This window comes from Rhea pennata, chromosome 7 (assembly GCF_028389875.1).
Source record: "Rhea pennata isolate bPtePen1 chromosome 7, bPtePen1.pri, whole genome shotgun sequence".
Taxonomy (NCBI): Eukaryota; Metazoa; Chordata; class Aves; order Rheiformes; family Rheidae; genus Rhea; species Rhea pennata.
Genome location: NC_084669.1, coordinates 20,335,040 through 20,354,193, shown reverse-complemented (window position 1 = coordinate 20,354,193; position 19,154 = coordinate 20,335,040). Strand labels below are relative to the sequence as shown.

The 19,154-nt window shown below is 38.9% G+C and overlaps 1 protein-coding gene across 1 annotated transcript in view; it reads left to right on the top strand.

The window, feature by feature from the left end:
- The window catches only part of WDFY4 (WDFY family member 4), a 147,524-nt gene that overhangs the window by 65,287 nt on the left and 63,083 nt on the right, over positions 1–19,154 (top strand). The window contains exons 39-41 of the mRNA XM_062579707.1: positions 130–269; positions 17,467–17,544; positions 18,417–18,620. Coding sequence (XP_062435691.1) covers positions 130–269; positions 17,467–17,544; positions 18,417–18,620 — 422 coding nt within the window. The remainder of the gene's footprint in view (positions 1–129; positions 270–17,466; positions 17,545–18,416; positions 18,621–19,154) is intronic.

Below are 19,154 nucleotides of genomic sequence, written 5' to 3'. Positions count from 1 at the left end.
TTGTATAATATTTTTACAAACTCTGCACTTCCCTGTGGGTTCACCTTCAAGTCTTACATGCTCTTATTTATCTTTTCCTTTTCTGTTCTTTCTTCTTTCCTTTTCTGTTCTTTCTTCTGGACCCCACAGCATCTGAAAAGAAAAGTCTCCAGAGTAAAGCAGGGCCAGGCCTGTCACAGAGCAAGCACAATTCATGGAGTGAAAGCCTCTCTTCAGCAATGAAGTTGATGCCTGGACGAACCACAAAGGAAATAGGGTGCAGAACGGAGGTAAAGCATGTTTTTTTTTTTTTTTTTTTTTTTTTTTTTTTTTTCCTCTCTTTTTAGGCTCTGTAACCTGCTCTGAGCTTTTGAAGGGTTCTGGAAAGCTTGTCTGGACTGAATCCTCTGTGTATGTCTCCTGGCATGTTTTCTTGAAAATTACAGACACTTATTGCTGTTAAGGCTCCTTTCCTAGACTTTAAGACCAGAAGAGACAATTATGAATGATTTTGTCTGACAATCTGGATAGCAGGGGCCAGAAAGCTTCACTCAGGCTTTGCCTAAAGGTGTGATTTGAGCCAGGGAGGTGAGAGCATGTTATTGTGAAGATGCAGAGTCAAAGTTAAGCTCTGCTGGATTCTTTGAGGCCAATTCAGATGTCTTTGCACTGGCACTGCGAGCTTTCAGGAGCACTGGGCAGATATACCTACATGACTAACTAGTCAGCTAGAGTTTTTTAGGTTGGTCTCAGCACGTTGCTGCTGGAGCTGACATGGTTGAGGAATAATTTTAGACAAACAGTCCATAGGTAGTGCGATTGCATAGCTCACCTGGAGTGGCATAACTTGATGCTTCCTAGAAGCTCTTAGACTTTCTACATGCATGTGTAAATGTTTCTACTGGGAATCCAGTTTCAAGCAGAAATGTAATCTCAAGATCTGCACTTGGAATTGCTGATGGTTATTGTCTGGTCATCTAGATGATGATTGTATTCCTCTTGCACCTCAAATTAGTTACCTAAATCCTGCTTGTCAGTGTAGTCTGTTAATTGTATTACTTCTAAGGAACTGAAGTCCCAGCTGGGAAGGTACATAATTGTGTCCATAATTTTAATTAAATTCCAATGTGCTTAAAGTTCGGCATAAACTTCATCAACTTTCTAAATAAGAGAGTCAAGAAGGTAAGTTTAAAAAATCGAAAATAGAACGGGGGTGATGCACCTTTATAGTGGGCAGAGTGGAGAATGCAACAGCCAGAAATCAACAAATTGAAGGTTTGGAAGCCACTGAAATCCCACTTCATGAGCTATTTGTGGTAGCAACCTTCATCTTATGATGTGAACAGGGAAGTGTGAGAGTGGCTGTTAAACCAGATAGGTGTGCCCTGTTTATCTGGGCAGAAATCTGATGTTTGTTTTCAGTCTGTGGCTCTGATGACAGAAGTGTTGGTGCCTAATGGTCTAGAGATCGACATTTACTTTCCTCATTTGCTGTAGTCTTTTATTTGATGTTGGATAGGTTTCTGAGTCTCATTGAATCCTTCTGCTAGCTGTAAAAGGGGGGTGATACATCAACTATAAGGATACTCTAAGGATGCATGTTTTATTGTGTGATATACTTAGACATTACAGCAGTCAAAGCTATAGTATTTGTCATGCTGTAACAAGAAGCCACTGTCATGAACTGCAATGGCTTTGTGCTGGGCGCTAGGCACATGCAGAACTAAAATGATACTTGACCTGAAGAACTTAGGTAGGCAGTCTAAACACAAAGTATTTATGCAGCCTTTTCGCATGAGGCCTGGTTATAGGACTTAAAAGGAAAAAGCACCTGCTGCTTGTTTCTGCTTATGTGGGTAACAGCAAGGAGTTGCTGGCTTTGCTGCTGCTTTTGGCTTAATATCACTAGGCAAACCTTTTCCTTCAGATGCTGTATTGGGAGAAAGGATCTTGTATTCCTATAGTACTGTCCTTTACTTTTCTACTCCCTGTTGAAGATTAAAGGTCCAAATTTTTGTTTAGCCTCAAGAGATAGGCAGACAAGTGTTTATATATAAAGCAGTTGGTCTGGAGTATATGCAGCATTCATGCTGCCACCATATATGTTCTTAGGCATTCCTTGAGAGAGAGAGACTATAAAGCTGGGTTATTTTTTCTATGATTGAGCTCAGCCTTCTTGTTTGAGACAGAGGCCTTTTTCCATGTTTTTGGTGGACATTTGTCCAGAACACAAATAAGTACCAGTTAGAAGTTGCTTCTTCTATACCAGTTAGAAGTATATCGGGGCTGGAGCAAGTGGCTTTGGGGTAGTGCTGCATTGCACTGACAGAATAATCAGAGCTTCTGCCTGTGCTTAAGCACTGAGCATTCCAGTGTTAATGCACTGCCGAACATATCAAAGGCTTATTTCTGCTCTTTAAGAGACAGTGTAAGTCTGTCACAACTTCAGTTTAGGGAGTCTTAATTTCTAGCTCAAGCTGTGAAAAATTGTAGCTTTATCCCCAGAGGTCACTGATTCTTTTCCAGGTGTGTTGGTCAGGAAGGCTGTGATATCCAAGTAACATGTTTGATAGCACTTAACTCAGCAACAGTTCTTTCCTTAGCGTGCCACAGCATCTTTCTCGTTCCTTCACTTTGCTACCTACAGAGCAAGTTCTTCCCAGGTACGTATGTAGTGTGTGATGTCATACTGCAAGAGCATCAACTATTTGCCCTGGGGTCTGTTTAATTATTTTTTAAAATTAATTTTGATTATTACAGCTGATTACACCTCAGTGAGCAATGTAATTGATATTTGTAAATGTATCCCAAGGAACATTTTGTACAACATGCTTTTTGCTGTTGAAGGTTAAAGACTCTGTTATTGGTTTTTCCCTAAATATGCCCACATCATTAGTTCCTCCAGTGAAAAGGTTGCCATCTGGAAAAGGCAGCACGGAGACATTATTCAGGCACAAGTGCATGAAATTGGTGTTTTTGCATCTTCTGTCTCTCTCCTGCAAGGAAGCGGCTTGTAATTAAAGGAGCTGGGTTTGGCAGAAACATTATTCATTTGGTGTTATTCCTTATCATGTCAACGACTGACAGCTCCAGAGCTCTGATAAATTGTTCCTCTCAATGAGATGCAAAACTACAATTCCAAATGTTCGTCTCCACTCTCTGCTTTTCTCCTATCCAGCTGATCTTTGAAAGAGTTTGCTGCACTTTTCAGACAGATAAAATATAAGGGAAAAGAAGCATTTCTTTGCTACTCCATAGCCCTCTTTCTTCATAAACTTCACAAGCAGGGTGCCAGGTGGGATTCTTATTATTAAGGGAAGTTACAAGTTACATGAAAAGTCAATGGAATTCATGCTTCTAACTCAGTTACAAGCTTCTGCAAATTTCATTTACAGTCTTATTCTTACTGAAGTTCCTTGGACTTCAAGAATCTCTCTACCTTGAGCAGGATTTGGTTCTTGATGTGGTGGCTGCTGTACCAATAAAGAAAAAATGGCTTAACTAAGGGTTGGTAAATGAAAATAGTGACTAATTAGGATAGTATCAAAATGTTTATAATGGAAAGCAAATGGGTAACGCTGAGGGGTGGCTGAATTTGATTCAATGTCATATTAGGGCCTCTTCATTTCAAATGTAGCTATTGGGGAGAAAGATGGGTGATGTGTAAGAACTCTCTCCTATTTATGCTTACTTTCTTATTTCTTTCTAAATTTCAAGAAATGCTAAGTCTTTTCAACTATTTGAAAAATTAGAGCAACATCATTTCTAAGTCTGGCAGTAAGCTAGTTGGGCTAATATGCTTTCACTTGGAATGCCAAAATTAAAAGCTATGTATTGTGTGTAGAATACAAACAAAGTATTTTCTATGCTGAGAACAAACTGCAAGCATTAAAACTGCCTGATGTTATTAAATCAAACTTAAATAATGAGTTTCTTGCACTATCATTTCACATTTAAGGAATATTGCCAAATGTTAGCTATGTTTAAGCAAACAAAAGAGAAAGTGGCCCAACTTGCAGTGGATGCTGAGCACTTGTTACTGCTTATTACAATACTGCTTATTCCAGCGGAGAGTGTGAACACTTGTAAGCTCTGTGCACTGGAGTACCTTTGTCAGATGCCTACAATTGGAAATGATGACTGTAACCTTTATCTAGGGGTCTTATTTTTGACCTGTCTTTAGTGATAGTAAGTTTAGCAAGTACTATAGTGTGATTTTTGCTTCCTCTCAAGCATCTTCTGTGTTCCTTAGAGAAAAATCTTCAGATACTGGCTCCTACCTTTGCTACTGCTAGTTATGGACACAGGTCCTACAACAAAGGGCACCTGACTGAAACACTGAGATAAAAGGAAAAAGTAGAAATATAAATTAGAGAAAAGCTTTAAAACAATCATAAATCATTTTCAAATAATAATCCTTGCTTTTACTCAGTTAAACACTGTTGTTCCTAATTGAGGAGAACCTCCTGATAAAGTTGGGAATGATGCAGGAATTCAGGCTGGATTTCAGAGCTTTGTTCACCAGAAAGAAGAAAAGGGTTGGTTAGTGGGATATTAATTCTTTTCATTTATTGACTGGAAAAAGGAGCTGAAGCAGTAGTAGTGTTTGCTGAGGAGAAAAAAAAATCTATTAACATCTATTAACTCTTTCCCTGTTGTCATTTACAAGGAAGCAAGAGTGCTTTTGAGACCTGATCTTGAAATGGGGGGGGGGGGGGGGGGGTAGAGAGTTCACTTTAGCCCAAAAAAAAAGATTCACTTTAGCAAAGGATCTGACTCCACATTCCTGCTGTACTTTTACTCAGGGTCTCCAATATATCAGTGAAGCCGAACACCATTCCTTGCTATTTAGAGGACAAATATTGGAATTGGAGAACAAATGCAACTGTGTTTCACCTTGTCTGCCTGAATCCCTTTGCATCCCATGGTATGCTCTGAGCCTTGTCTAGAACATATGAACACTCAGAAGAGCCTGATCCCATTTTTAGGAGGAGAGGGGTAACATACTCTGTTAGTTGCTATCTTGTACTCTCTTGGAAGTCTGAGTAGCCATGCAGGAGCAAGAGGAGCATTGTACAAAGACTTTTCCTTAGGGCTTGCAGATGACAGAGTTGGGTAAGTCTGCCAGTGGAAGTATCTGTAAGACTCCTGAATACATCGAAAAGGTTTCCAGTCCATTAACTGTCCTGTTTCAGAATAAGCGTTTTGATCCTTACCCCTACTTTTCCCCTTTCTCTTTCCTTCCATCTTGCTCTTGGAATCTACAATACCTATATTTAATTCTGAGGTTAGCAATAGCTAACTGGTGTTGGTTTTGGTCTCCTTTAAAAACTACAAGAGCCAGAAGGGACTATTATAATAACCATATTTCAGTAAATTGTAAATCAGTCAACACTTCCTACCATGCAGAATGTCCTAAGGTTCTTCCTGAGGACGGGTACCTAAGCAGGGTTACCAGCACCTAGCTTTTAATTACTGCAAGACACTGACTCAGGGCTGTAGGTTGTTCCCTTTAGAGAAAATACAGAACCTCCTGAGTCAGCAGGCCTGAACCTGCCCTCCTGTTTTCATCATTCATTAGTTGCGTTCCTCTATGCCAGAGGGCTGAAAGAATGAAATAGAAAAGGTCTTTTTTTTTTTTTTTTTTTTTTTTTTTTTTTTTTTCCATCTCAGTCTCCAGACTGATGAGGTTAACAGAAACCTTCAAACTTGCAATTGCATAAACAGAAACTTCACAGGAGCATTCTGGTCAGCAAAAGTACACTTGTGAAGATAATATTTACATACATACACACACACACACACACACACATGCATAGATATATATATATATATATATAGTGCCAGGATCTAATCTCCTCTGTGGTGATTTTGTCATGCTGTCAGTTGCCAAAGAATTTCTCCTAGTTCAAGTGGTATGGGAGAATGCAGCCTTTGAACTTGTAAGATGTTTGAGCAGTTTAATAGATAGCTTTGTTTCTGTTTTGTAGGGTATCTTTGACTCTCAGCATGTCCCTCTAACATGTCACTCCAGAATTAATGTCAGAAAGCATTTAACAGCGTAGCTTTAGAAACTTGAAAATAGTAGGTGTGAAATGTGGCATGGCTGAGAAGTGTTTCATTTTTCTTAGCTAGGTTTTCAGTAACAGCCCTCTTGTTCTTTCTTTTGCAAGCAACAGCCAGATTGTTAAACCCAAAGTAAATCTATAAAGGGTGGGTGCATTAATGTGTTAGCAACAGCTGCTCTTGGCTCTGGGCGGATAACTCTGAAGTCATGAGCCCTCAGAAAAGACCTCTTGGCTGTGACTGAAGTCACTAATGGAGACAGAACCCATTTCAGCTGCTTCTGAATATTTTTCCTGATTTTTGAGCAGTGTGATATTTTAATATTCTCAGTTTTAATGGTGGCTAAGCAGTCCTGATGCATTTGCTGAAAAAAACGCGGAAGCTCATTAACTCATTTAGGAGAGCAAATTGTTTGCCCTTACCTTATTGTTGAGGGAAGAGTACGGTGGTATGGCCACAGACCACTTTAATTCTGCAGTTTTGTAACAACAGATATCCTTGATAAGGGTAACAGCAAATGTCTCTTGGACAGGCTTCACTAGAAAGTTATTTATCAGAGTTCTGTCTTTCTAATTAGATTCCCAAGAAGAAATATCATCTCAAATCTCATGGAATTAATGTTTCTTTTGAAGTCCAAGACAGACTGAGATGTGTTTCAAATGACATGTTATTTCAAAGTCTTTAGAATTTTTCCTTATTTTTAGATTTACAGGACATTTACTTTTTAATATCTTACATTTGTTATACTCACCAGGCTTTTCTCTTAGACTAGAATCTAAAAGAGTCATTGCTACAGAAAATAGTTTTTGCTTGTTACATCAAAGACCATAGATGATACTTTCCGTAGCCAGAGAGAAATTTTAAATTTTCACGTATAATCTTTACTGAGATATTTATATATTTATGTACAAACATGTGCGTGTGCGTATATGTGTATGTATATACACCTGCATGTGTATGTATGTTTACACAAACACATATGTATATATGTCTGTGTGTACATATACATGAGTATTTGTATATATATTTATATACCCACACTGCTCATATAGCTAACAGCTCTATTACTTCAACTGTGGGGATGATATGTTATATTTTGAGAAGTATTTGGGCATAAAATTTCCATTGGGAGTTGAGTTGCTAAATAAGGGTATAGGCTTAAATTCCTTCCTTGCTGGGAATGTAAATTTCTCCATGCAAACTAACAGGAGACTTTTTAATGTGCTTTGTACAGTGCTAGGACTGACTTACCTAGTGCGTACAGTAACTGCATCACAGATGCAGAATCGGCTTGAGTCCTGTCTAAGGAAGGACTCACTCCTGCAAGCCTATCAAGGGGGAGCACTGGGGCTTCATTTGCTCCTACTTGTCGACCTTGCTTCATGTGTATTGCAACCATTTTTACTGGGTTCGTGTTGGGGTGGGATAAGGGGGAAAAGTGACCCATTCAGAACTAGTCTGCATAGGTCATGTTCCCAAAGTTTTGGGTCAGGTATCTGTGCGCAAAAGTGTGTGTTTTAGAAGGTGTTTTAGTTTTAAACAGAGTTTTTCAAGAAGCGTGTAGTGTTGAACTGGAAGAATGATAGTTTGTCTCTAGACCCCTGTTAGGGCATAGAAGATTCAGTCCCAGGATGCTGAAACAGTTAGCTCAAAAAGCCAAGTTAGTGGGCTTTTTGACTTCTCCTGTAAGAATGAAGCTTTATCTCTACTTGACTGACATGAATTTAGGACTTAACCGTAGTCACCCAAGACATCAGTGGCAAAGCTAGCAGCCAAATACAGTGCTCAGTAATGGGCCAGTACTTTCAGCTGCTTCTTTCCTGCATCATTATAGCACCTTCCAATAACTGACTCTGAAGGCTATACTGACCAACATGGTTTTTTTTTCCATCTATACTAGACCCACTGCATCAGATGCAGAGAATATTTTGTTTAATGTGGGGAAGAATGTAGGGCTGTGGGGTAATGAAAAGGAGAGAGAGGTTGAACAAAAGTAATTTGCTTGTTTATGGAAAACATTTGGGATGCAGAAGGGACAAGCTGAACATAGCATTTCCCTGTGGTTGAAATGAAGAAGCTATTTGAAACATCACAATTATTGTTTAAGCAAATATCTTTCTCACCGATCACTCAGTCTTTTATCAGCTTTTCACACTAACGGAGTTAAAACAAGCAAACATTTAATGATATTTCCTAGAGAAGTGCATCATTTGTGTAACATCTTTATCTTAATAATAGAAGGATAATTAACATCACTAATTATCTAATTAAGTTCATTAAGCATCTACCAACAGTGCACTGTGAAGTTGACATTATGTTCTACTGTCAACAAATGCTTTGATTTCTTAGGAAGTAATTAAAATGTAAATTAGCATGCTATTAAATGCACAAGGGAAGTTTGGAATCAAATATTCATTTCCAAACTGCTCATAGTGCACATTTTTTTTTTACTTGAATGAAAGCAGACACTTTGCTATTAATGATGTATATTAAACAATTTCCATTATAATATTATTGTCCTGTTTAATAACTGACTCAAAGCTAAATTAGTGTGCTGCAGCAAGCTGGAAAAAGTTTCTTTAACTTTGAACAAAGAAATTTTTATGTCCTCTTAACCAGATATTTGAGATGTTCATTTATCATTTTCAGGTTACTTACAAGATTAAAGGAAATAATTCAATAGCTTTGCATTTTATAGTTTTATGTAGTTCTTAATTTCTTACCTAGTCTATTGACCTATCTGACTTACAGAGTACAAATCATCAAACTTTCTGAAATGCATGAGAATTCATGCATTGATTGAAGATAACTGTTTTACAGAGAAGTTGAAATAGAAAGGTTGTTTAATGATGAATACAAATTGTTTGACTGAACTAGATTCATAAACCAGTCACCCCACAGTCTATCCCTTACAAAACCCAAACCCAGTTGCTGCAAAAAGGGGTGTGTGACAGCGCAACACAGAGAAGAAAATCTGTCTTAGTAAAGTTGTTTCCCTCTTGAATTGTATCAGTTGCAGATCATCTTAAGACCTGAAGCACAGTGTGTAATATCCTTCCAAAACTTTCTGTGGATAAATGTATTTAGATAGTTTTTTTTCAGTATTTTTAGACTCAGTGACAATCCTGTGGCAGTGAAGTCCCTCCATTTAATGCCGCATTGTGTGAAAAGATGTTTTCTTTCATCTGTATCCTGTATCTTTTTTGGCTTTTTTATTCTTGCCTTTTAAGCTAGAGATTGTCTGGTTCAATTTTAAATTCACATATTATAGGATTTGATCCAGTGGAGTTTAATATTTAAAGTTGTTGGCATTGAAATCTCATCTTTCAAGAGCTGTTGGTTACACACTTTTATTTTCAGAGATCATGCCAAATGAGTTGAATTGTGTTGATGCAGATGAAAGCAGAGCTTTATTTGGATCTGGAGAAACCCTAGAAACAATTGCTAGCAACTGAAACAGAATTACTTTTCTTTTTGCTACATATATAGAAAGAAAAATCATTTTCCTATTTTTTTGGTTCAGTTATGTCTATTTTAAGCAGGAATTTTGATGTAACATTTCCTTTACAATAAGAAGAAAATTATTTGAATTAAACTGCTCTATGTATGGATTGTTTTGATTTGACAACCTCAAAAGGTATTTCAAGTTGAATTAAATTTTCATTTTGTTTTCAAATGTTGAACCGAATAAACATTTTCATCCTCTATTTCCCACATGAAAATCATTTCTGATTATTTTTTTTTGTTAGTAATCAGGTTGTTCTATCTTTTCAAAGAAAAAGGATGCAATTTTTTTCATCCACACTATTTTTAATAGAAATTTTTTAAAGGAGAAGAGTTATGGCCAACTTTACTTATGAATAGGTTAAGAGTTTATATATGGTGTCTCTTTTTCCATGCAGGAAGCAGGACAGAATGTGTATGGGAGTCCAGGTGCCAGCTGGAGAATTGACTGTGAAATTCTGTGAGAGAGCAGGGACCTGAAAATAGCTAGAACTGTGAACAAGATGGCAATATGTCCAAATAAAGAACCGGAAATCGGGAGAAGTCCTGGAAATCTCTACCAGATGAAGTTAAAGATTCCTCTTAGATGAGGACATTGATAGCTAGCCTGTGCAGTTAAAGGGGGGAAGTGAGGCCTCAAGAATTGAATATTTTATCTCCAAGTCACAGAAATCATTCCCAGAGACAGGAATGAAGAAGGGTGTCTCATCTCCCAGTGTGTGGGTGTGGGTTATTTTTTTGTTTGTTTTTCTTTTTTTGTTTTGTTTTCTTTTGCTATTAGGAGATGACTGACTGACTGACTTGATCCCTTCTTGAAGGAATTCATCTTTAGTGATACTAGCTTCTGTAGGAGTGTGCATGTATGTGTATACATACATATAAATCGTTGCTGTAGAAGCAGAACTATTTCTGTGCTGCTGGAGTTTAGCTGATAAATACAGAGTGGAAGTCTCATCACGTGTACATCATACTTCTGGTTTATCTTCTTGAAAGCCACCCCTGTGTGTGGGTGCATTTATGGCACACTGAAATATGGAGCTTTTTCTCATTAAGTTTGCTATTCCCCAGCCAACTGGCAATGCCAGGAATACATCCATGATCCTTAGGAGCAGTTGGCACTGTGCATTAGCCTCCTAGCGGGTTGAGGCACGAAGCTTACTTGCAACACTTAACTGCTGGAACTACAGTCTGTTGAAAAGCTAAATGAATTTTGGCAAAGTAACAATAACATCCACATGGTGATGACAATGTTGTGCTTCATAAGAGCCTGCAGACATCCCTTAGTGTGGAGAGTGCGTGCTAAGGACTAGGGCAAAGTGCTCTTTGATCTGCTAAGAAAAATGTTATCTGTCTTAGCTTAATGTTTATTGCTTGGTGACTAATGAAACAATTTTTCTCCTTATGAATTAAACTTAAGGGCTTCCCAGTGCATAGTCAATTACTTGAAAAGCAGTTTGGTCACAAAATGGATGGCTTATCATTTGCACTGGGTTACAGAATATCTGGCCTCCGATTCACCATCCCTGTTAGATTTAATACCAGTGGCAGATTTGGTTGTTGCTGGAGGTAGTAACTTTATCCCTTGCAGCTGAATACAACGGGGTTGGTGAGTGAGGAGACCTCAGTCAGCTCTATTTAGTATAACTTGAATTCTTCTCTGTCAAAGAGCCATGCCAGCTATAACTCTGTCCTCTGCTTGTGAGGCTGTTTGGAAAAAGGGCGTGTGTGACAACTGAAGTGGATATGACTAGATAGTTTCCACACCTCAAAGGAGTTCAGACTTAAAGCACACTGCTGCCAGTCTAGCTCTGTAACTATTCAAGTCATAGCGGTTCAGGAATTCTTCATTGATTTATACAGTCACCATCTAAAACCAAAAATAATTAATCTCTTTTTGTGAGAAAACATCTGCTGCCTGTCTTGGTCCACCCACACTGTGGGTGGCTGGAGATCTCACTCTGGCTAGAGAGCGCAGCCCGGAGGATGGAGCTGGGATATGGGGCTGCTGTGAAGGGCAGTACGGCACCCCAGGCGGATGCCATTCAGTGTTGAACTACTGTGAGACATACAAAACTAAAAATAAATATAAACTGGCTAAAACTGAAGAATTCACCCTTTGTAGAATGACATTTTCTCAATATTATTTCATTAAAAATGCAACCTTTCTGTTTAATTTGAAATGGGAAGGATGGTGTAAATATCAAAATTACGTTAATATCTCATATGACTTTTCTCATTCTAATAATTCTAATTTTCTGTTAACAAATTTTGCACCTATCTCCTACAGAGGTTTTAGCATGTTTAGGTGCTGTTGTTAAAACGTCTAAGTATTGCATGTGTATTTGTGAGTTTATGTCTTAAAGACTGGGATAAAAGGCAAATCTAACCCCTCAGTAATAGACTCTGTATGTAAAAGCTGCAAAAGAAAGTGACTGATACTGAAAAGAAGGCAGTTTTGTTAATACTTAAATTCTGCTGCAGAAGCGGAGTCTGATAATAACACTAAAAAGACGTTTTACCTGTAAACCTCCTTTACTTTAGATATCAGACCCATAAACGTTGGGGTAGTTTCACCCCCGGTCTCTTGTTCTTTCATAAATATGACTATAAATGGCCTCATTAATCAAGCCTGGTTATAGCTATGATGTTGGCATCTTTGTGGTTTTTATAAACAGGAACTAGATTTGATACTTATTTTCTGTGAACATATCATAGGAAATCATGAAAGTGTTGCATTGCTTGAATGTAAGTATATGCCCAAACATATTCTGAAACACAATGTGATTTCTTGAGCTGAGGCCATCAACTTTGATTTTGCCATACACAGAATCAAAGTTGATTTTGCCATGCACAGCCTCTTTGCCCCGTAATGTGTATGCTATTTACGTGTGCTTTTTCTGTGCCCCTAAGAGAACCTTAGCTACTGTTCTGTTTTTCTGCTATGTCCTTTCTAAAGTTCTTTCTAAAAACCCAGATTGTGTGAATAGCTGTAATCAGATCAAAAAGCCTTCCATACAGATTTGTGACAGCCAGGTTGGGAGGAATAAGGGAGGGGGACTTTTCCAGCAGTATGAGATCTAATATCTGTCAAATCAACTAAGTTAGAATACAATATGGCACAAATAATGTAAGACCAGACACTCTAGAAGGGATTCCCAGATTAGTTTTTAAAGTTATCCCCCTGCTACAGTGTACCATCACCATGTACATCCTCTTCATCCACTTACGAAGTTTCAAATCAGTTTAGGTTGTTTTTGCCCCATCCCCAACCTCCTTCCACCTAGTTGTAGTGGCAGGATATTCCAGAAACTCTCTTGCCTTAATTTCCTTTTCTGTAAACTGGGGATAAAGACACTGACCTCCTTGAAAAGGACCTCTGAGATGTGTTGATGAGAAGTACTGTACAAGAATAAATATTTTATTACAGCTGCATTGCTGTATGAATGCTCTTACCATGTATACATGTATATATACACATCTAAATATTTATAATACTTATTTAGCTCAGAAGAACTAAAGTCATAGATTTATATCACTAGTTCTAGTCCTCATCAACAGAGGACTTAAGCACATGCTTCAAAATATGCCTGTGAGTATTCTCACTCTCGTCTATGGGACTATGCACTTTCTTGAATTGGGCTGGTACACTTGGCACTTTGAGGGATTGGGATACTTAGAAGTGCTCCCTTTGACTCTTCCAAATCCAAAAATATTTTATATTCAAGTTTGTTTATTAGAACACATACACGTGCGTGTGGGAGGGGGCCTGTTCTGGAATACAACACGTAGGCTTTAATTCCCCAAAGTCTCAAAACATGGCTCTCCACTAGCATAATGTTTCTTTAGGAAAGAGCTGTGGCATCTGTGTCATGCAATGTGAGTTTATTATGGCAAGCCTGAATATTTATGGACTGTGGGAGTGTCAAGTGATATATTAAAAAAGAAAAATCAAGCATAAAATATTCCAGAGCTCAACAGCAAATTGTTAACTTAACTCACACCTCTTAGCTTTTTCTATTTATAATCATCTCTTATTACAAACAGCCCTTCAGTTGCTTTATTGAAATGAATTATAGAAAATTCAGTCTCTGGATTTTTTTTGGCATATCTGTGAGCCAGCATTTTTCTCCTTGCTTGTTTTACCTTTCCTCAGTTCTAATCACTTTCTTTTTTATTTGCATAAGGTCTCCATACAGCATCAGAGGAAAGGCTTTTTGATTTTTGTTGTAATAGTGGAATAGCTTGTAAATTCCATCATATTTTCAAGCTATAAATATTGGCTAGGGAATCTGAGGCAGCAAAATGACCTAGTTCTACTTGCAACAAGTGCCTAGTCTGCGAAATAAAGACATGAAGCGTGGTACCATACTCCGATTTTGAGGCCAAGATGGCTCAGTATGGCCTCTTAATCTGATCTTCCTAAACACAGGTTGTATTTCTAACATTGACATCTACTTTTCTGTAGATGACACCCAAACCTTGTTTTATGCCATACGGTATTAAAAATCACCAAAGTCAGTGTATCCCTTCTTGTTCAAGATGGATATTATAGTGTGGTACTGTTGTATTTAACCTACTGCATAAAGTGTTGCCATTTGAAAGGATAACCGTTTACAATGTCTGATTTTAGGTTTTTTATTTTTAAAATAGAAACTGTTTATTTGTAATAAAGTACAAATTTTGTACTAGTTGTTTGTTAAATATTTGTCCAGTTATTCTCACCGAACATTTATTCTGTCGTTACTGAAACTTTTTTCTGGTTATGTTTTGCTCTGTTACAGTGATCTCCAATTTTATTAGCTCTTCATTTCATTTTATAACTAGATGCTTTTTTGTAGGGATGATCATCTTGGAAATGTTTATCTGGTTGAAGATGGCTAGCTATAGCACATTTGGAAGCCTAAATGGTCAGTCTTCAGTTAACCAGAATTGACTGGCAAGATTTGTCCCTTTTAGGACCCTGCATGTGTTTCAAAGTCTTGGAGCCAGGTCAGGGAAATTGATCAGAATTTTTCAGTGTGGGCTTTGACCTTATCTGGTCTGATCAGTGACCACAACTGAAATACAAAGTGTGAACAGCTTTAAAACAGCTGCCCGTAGAGCATTGACCTGGCCTGAACAGCCCATGAGTATCTGTAATGGTTGCTAATACGTGGATGACTCTGTTATCTGTTTTAAATGGCTTTTACCCTATGTCCACATAAAGCTGGACTCTCGACTCTCTTGTACTGAGTCTGGCTCAACAGCATAGAGATGTTATTGCCTTCTAGGTCAGTCTTTATGGGAGTTTTATATGAATTATGGAATAGTTTTGTGAGGCCACAACTGTGATTACAGGTTTAATGATGCTTTAAACAAACAAAAATGTAATGACTTTCATCAGTGTAAAACAGGAGCTTCCTGCAGGGAAACACCAATAAATGTGACTTCACGGCAGGGGTACAGACCTGGCTGGCAGCCAGCAGTAATCAGCACACCATGTAGACCTTGTGTGTTAACTTAATTATAGCACAGCACAAACAGCAGCTAGGCAGTTTACTGTGAGGAATCACTGCCTGCATGGCACAAAGTCCGTGCATTTAAAAGTTACCCATCTGATCCATGGCTTTAGGTAGCGAGAGACTGGGACTTTCATGGCCAGCTCAGCTCAGTACTGTGGCTCACTGCAGTCTGATTTACTGACTTTTGTCAGAATCCTTTCAGGGAAACTGGTGAGAGCAAAAGCCTTTGCATAGCAGTGGGGATACTTTGTAATCTCTCCTTTATAAACTCTGAACAGTTTTTGCCTTCCTTGCTGCTACTAATCCTCAGAAATTTGTCAAAGGAACAAATTCTTCTGGTACTCTTTGCAGTGCGGATGGTGATTAGCTACCTTGACTCCTTTTCTTTCCATCTTATAGCTTTGGTGTACCTTTTGCAAATTCCTGGAAAGGAGCAGCAGTCTCTTACTGTCTTCAAAATAATCTGCAAGTAAGGCTGCATCCTCCCTGCATGTGTTTGGCTGGCATGTGGAATGGATATTTGTGGTTATGTGGATGTTAGTGTGACTACTGGGATTCTGTGTGTTTTGGTAGTGCTTAGGAGCATCATCCTGAGTCAGGACCCCAAGTGCTGTACATTCGGGAGAAGAAATAGTTGCTCTTCCAGAGAGCTTTTAGTTTGGAAGATATTAAAGCAAATGCATCCAGAAAGTGAAAAATGACATCTGGTAGTTGTAATAAGAGAGCTAGAACCTTTCTTCAGGAAAGATCCTGTCAAGCAGGAGAATTTATACCTGTGACTGTGCTAGTACAAAGGCCTTAGTACTGTGCTCCCCTCAAGGAACTACTCTGTCAGCAATCACATGAACAGATATGGAGCAGGGGAGGGTATGGACAGGGCAGTTATCTTTATACTTCCGTAGAAACGTGTGAGATGCATCACTGTAGAACAGTCCTGCAAGTGTCAGCCCGTTAAGCTGAATCTTGAGATGGTTCTTCAGCAGTCTTTATGCAGTAAGATGAAACAAGCCATACTTAGCAGTTACTCAGTACTTCAGCTGGACACACAGACCTTCAATACCCTTTGTCTCTAATCAGGCCAAAAATATCATGAGAACAAGTGCTTTACTTCAAGTCTCTTTGGGACCCAGAAGTTCATACATGGCTAGGAGAAAGGGGGAGCCAACCCAGCCTTTTCAAAGCTGGAGGCTTGTCTTTGATTAAAATTTAACAGATTATTTGAGGAACTAATATGAATGAATATTGTAGGTGTGATTTTGTTCTTACTTGCGTAGTGCTGGTTTGACACCTGAGTGATTCTATTGAGTTTAATAATATTCCTGCAAATCTTTTCAAAAGGGAGGCTCAGATAGGAATTACTGGATGAAATCTTCTGGTTTGTGTTTTGTAAATGTCTTGGCCCTGTGAAACCTGTCACCCTAAATCTGTAAAAATGTGGGTTTCATGAAGTAGTTAAGAGGAGAGCCAAACCATTTTATTTCCCTAGCCCCTGAATTTAAGGATTTCACCACACTGAGCATTTATTCATGATCTTAGCCTGTAGCTCTGTGAGGGTAGGTCTCTGTTTTATGGTTGGAGAAGTAGAAGTTCTGAGCAATTGCACATCTTGCTGAAGAAAAATATAACAGGCTGTTGGCAGAATGGGGAGTGCAAGTCATAACTCTTGACAGCAATTCATCAGCATCTTGGACTTGCACAGAGACCCTTTTCCTGAGAAGTTCATTCAAGCAAAATAGCAAACAAAATGTATGAGTGTTATGTGGGTTCACTGTTCTGTGAGTCTAATGTATTCTGGAAGGAAAGGTGGCCAGAAAGTCTTGCCAGATAGCTCTGGGAGACGTGCATTTCCAGAGGTATCCCAGTGGTACTGGGGTTTAGGCCATGTCTGTGCTGTGTAGTAGAGCAGAAACAGTTTGCCTGTCTCCTTGCACTGGCTCAGCTCCACAAGATTCCACAAACTAGCTCAGAGATCTCTGCATCACATTCCCATTAAGCAGTGTATTTATACTGTTGTTGCTAGTGGCTCCCAAATCTGAATGATGTTTTTGGAAACAGTTGATTTCCAGTCTGCAAAATTGGAACTCTGACCATTCTTTTGTCTGTAGTTTCTATTAATACAGCAAGGAACAGGAATATAGCTACAAACTCTGGATCCTGATCTCAGTTTGAGGTCTCTACAACAGATAATTGTCTTTTATGCTACCTGTAGTACTAACTAATTCACTTCCAAAAGGACTCTTAATCTCATTTACTGTTCTCTCTCTCTTTCTGAGCAATTCCACTGAGCTCCCAGACATCGACCATATTCCCTAATTATTCCTGCAAATGGATTAAGAGCAACTAATGCTTATTTCTGCCCCTCACAGAACTTATACTTGCAGCACCTGGAATTTGTCTGTTCTGATGTTTCTTCTAGGGATTTGTGTCATGTATAGAAAGATACCGAAGAAGTGGGCAGGAGCTGTATGCTTCGTTATACAAGAATCACATACAGGTAAAGAACAGGAATATCGTGTGATATGGCTGGAAGAATATCCTTCTCACATCTTTTGGACTACCGTGAGAGATCAAACATTTCAGAAGTGAGACGAATAAAATGCCTGTAATGGGTGTAGTGGGAATTCTTGGCCCAAGAAAGGTAAAAGCTAGAAAGTCAGTACTTATTGGTGGCCTCACCACTGAAATGTGATGTGCTTTGTAAGCATCACTCACAGATCAGATTGCAGATCTTCACTTTAAGAGCCTTTTTTAAGAATAAATTATTCCACTTTTACAATAACAGAAATGAATGAGAACTTTGACTTTTTTTTTTAATATCCAGTAACATTTTTCAAGAAGACTCAAGCTCATACCTAGTAAAATCTCACAGGTACATTTATATTTCAAGAGTGGCTATAAGGAAACAAGTTTTTCATTTTTTGAAATACTCCTCTTTCCTTTCGATTGAGACTTTAGGGACCCCCCCCCTCCCCTGTAGACTGTGCTTTCAGTGAACATTTTTGTTGCTGTTTGGCACAGTTTCCAGGTAAACCTGAAGTGAGTAAATCTGAATATTCTTCCATGATGCTGTTCTCCTGGCTCACTGCTTTTGAGTTGGAAATCTAATGAAAAAAAAAAGCCATTTTCAAGGAGGTTTGAGATTATTATATGCTTATGTTTGTCGCTGTATCTTAACCTGACTTACAGCAACTCCCACAGCACTTTTTCAGTGGTCAGAGAGACCTATATTTCCTGGGTCAACAGTGCTCCCTCTGGAGCAGTCCCATCTGGCAGGTTGGGTAGATTCCTTTGGATCAGTGGGGTGATGCCACCACTGGACACATTGGCAGGGAAGTGTGCAGGAGTGATTGTGGTTCTGTCCCATAGATGCTGCAGTGTGGTTACAGCAAAGCAGCCAAGGACTGGATGATACTTGAGGAACAACTTTTCTACAGAAGGGGCCCATGGGGGAATGAATCACGGTCCTTAGAGCCACGATGGATTCTTGACTGGTATGAGGGGCCTGCACGAATGAGGAAGAGGATTCAACACACAAGCGCCAGAGCAGCAATGAGGCAAATGAGGAGTGAGGTAGGAAGAACCTGCAGGGGGTGCACAAATCTGTGGCTCTTGCCAATGAGCCCAGAACTCACTCTTTCCTTTGATTCTTGTCATCTGACCTTCAATATGCTGTGCCGTGTGTGGGGAAACCACTGAACCCATCTGCTTTCAAGGAGTAAACGGTCTGCAATGTGTTAAGCAGCCACAGAATGATTCAACCTCTTTTGTGATATAAGATCTCCTGAGATAGGTGAGAGTATAATGCAGCTGTGCTGTCCTGCTTCTAGTATTTCACAGGTACAGCACTTCTCAATGTGCCCAACAGAGTCCAATTAGAAGGCTGCACTGTCCTGTTCATCTTAAGCATATTAGTAGTGGTAGAACTGGTTATGATCAAAGAACAAGAAGTAGAGTGGTTTGATCTAGGCATTGAACTGTTGATACAGGATTTTGATGACTGCTTGTCTCTGTAGTATCTGAATGTCAAATCCTATGAGCCAGAAGCTGAATGACTTAGTGTAGTTTTTTCAGGAGCTTCCAATCTCAATGGCATTTTCACTTCTT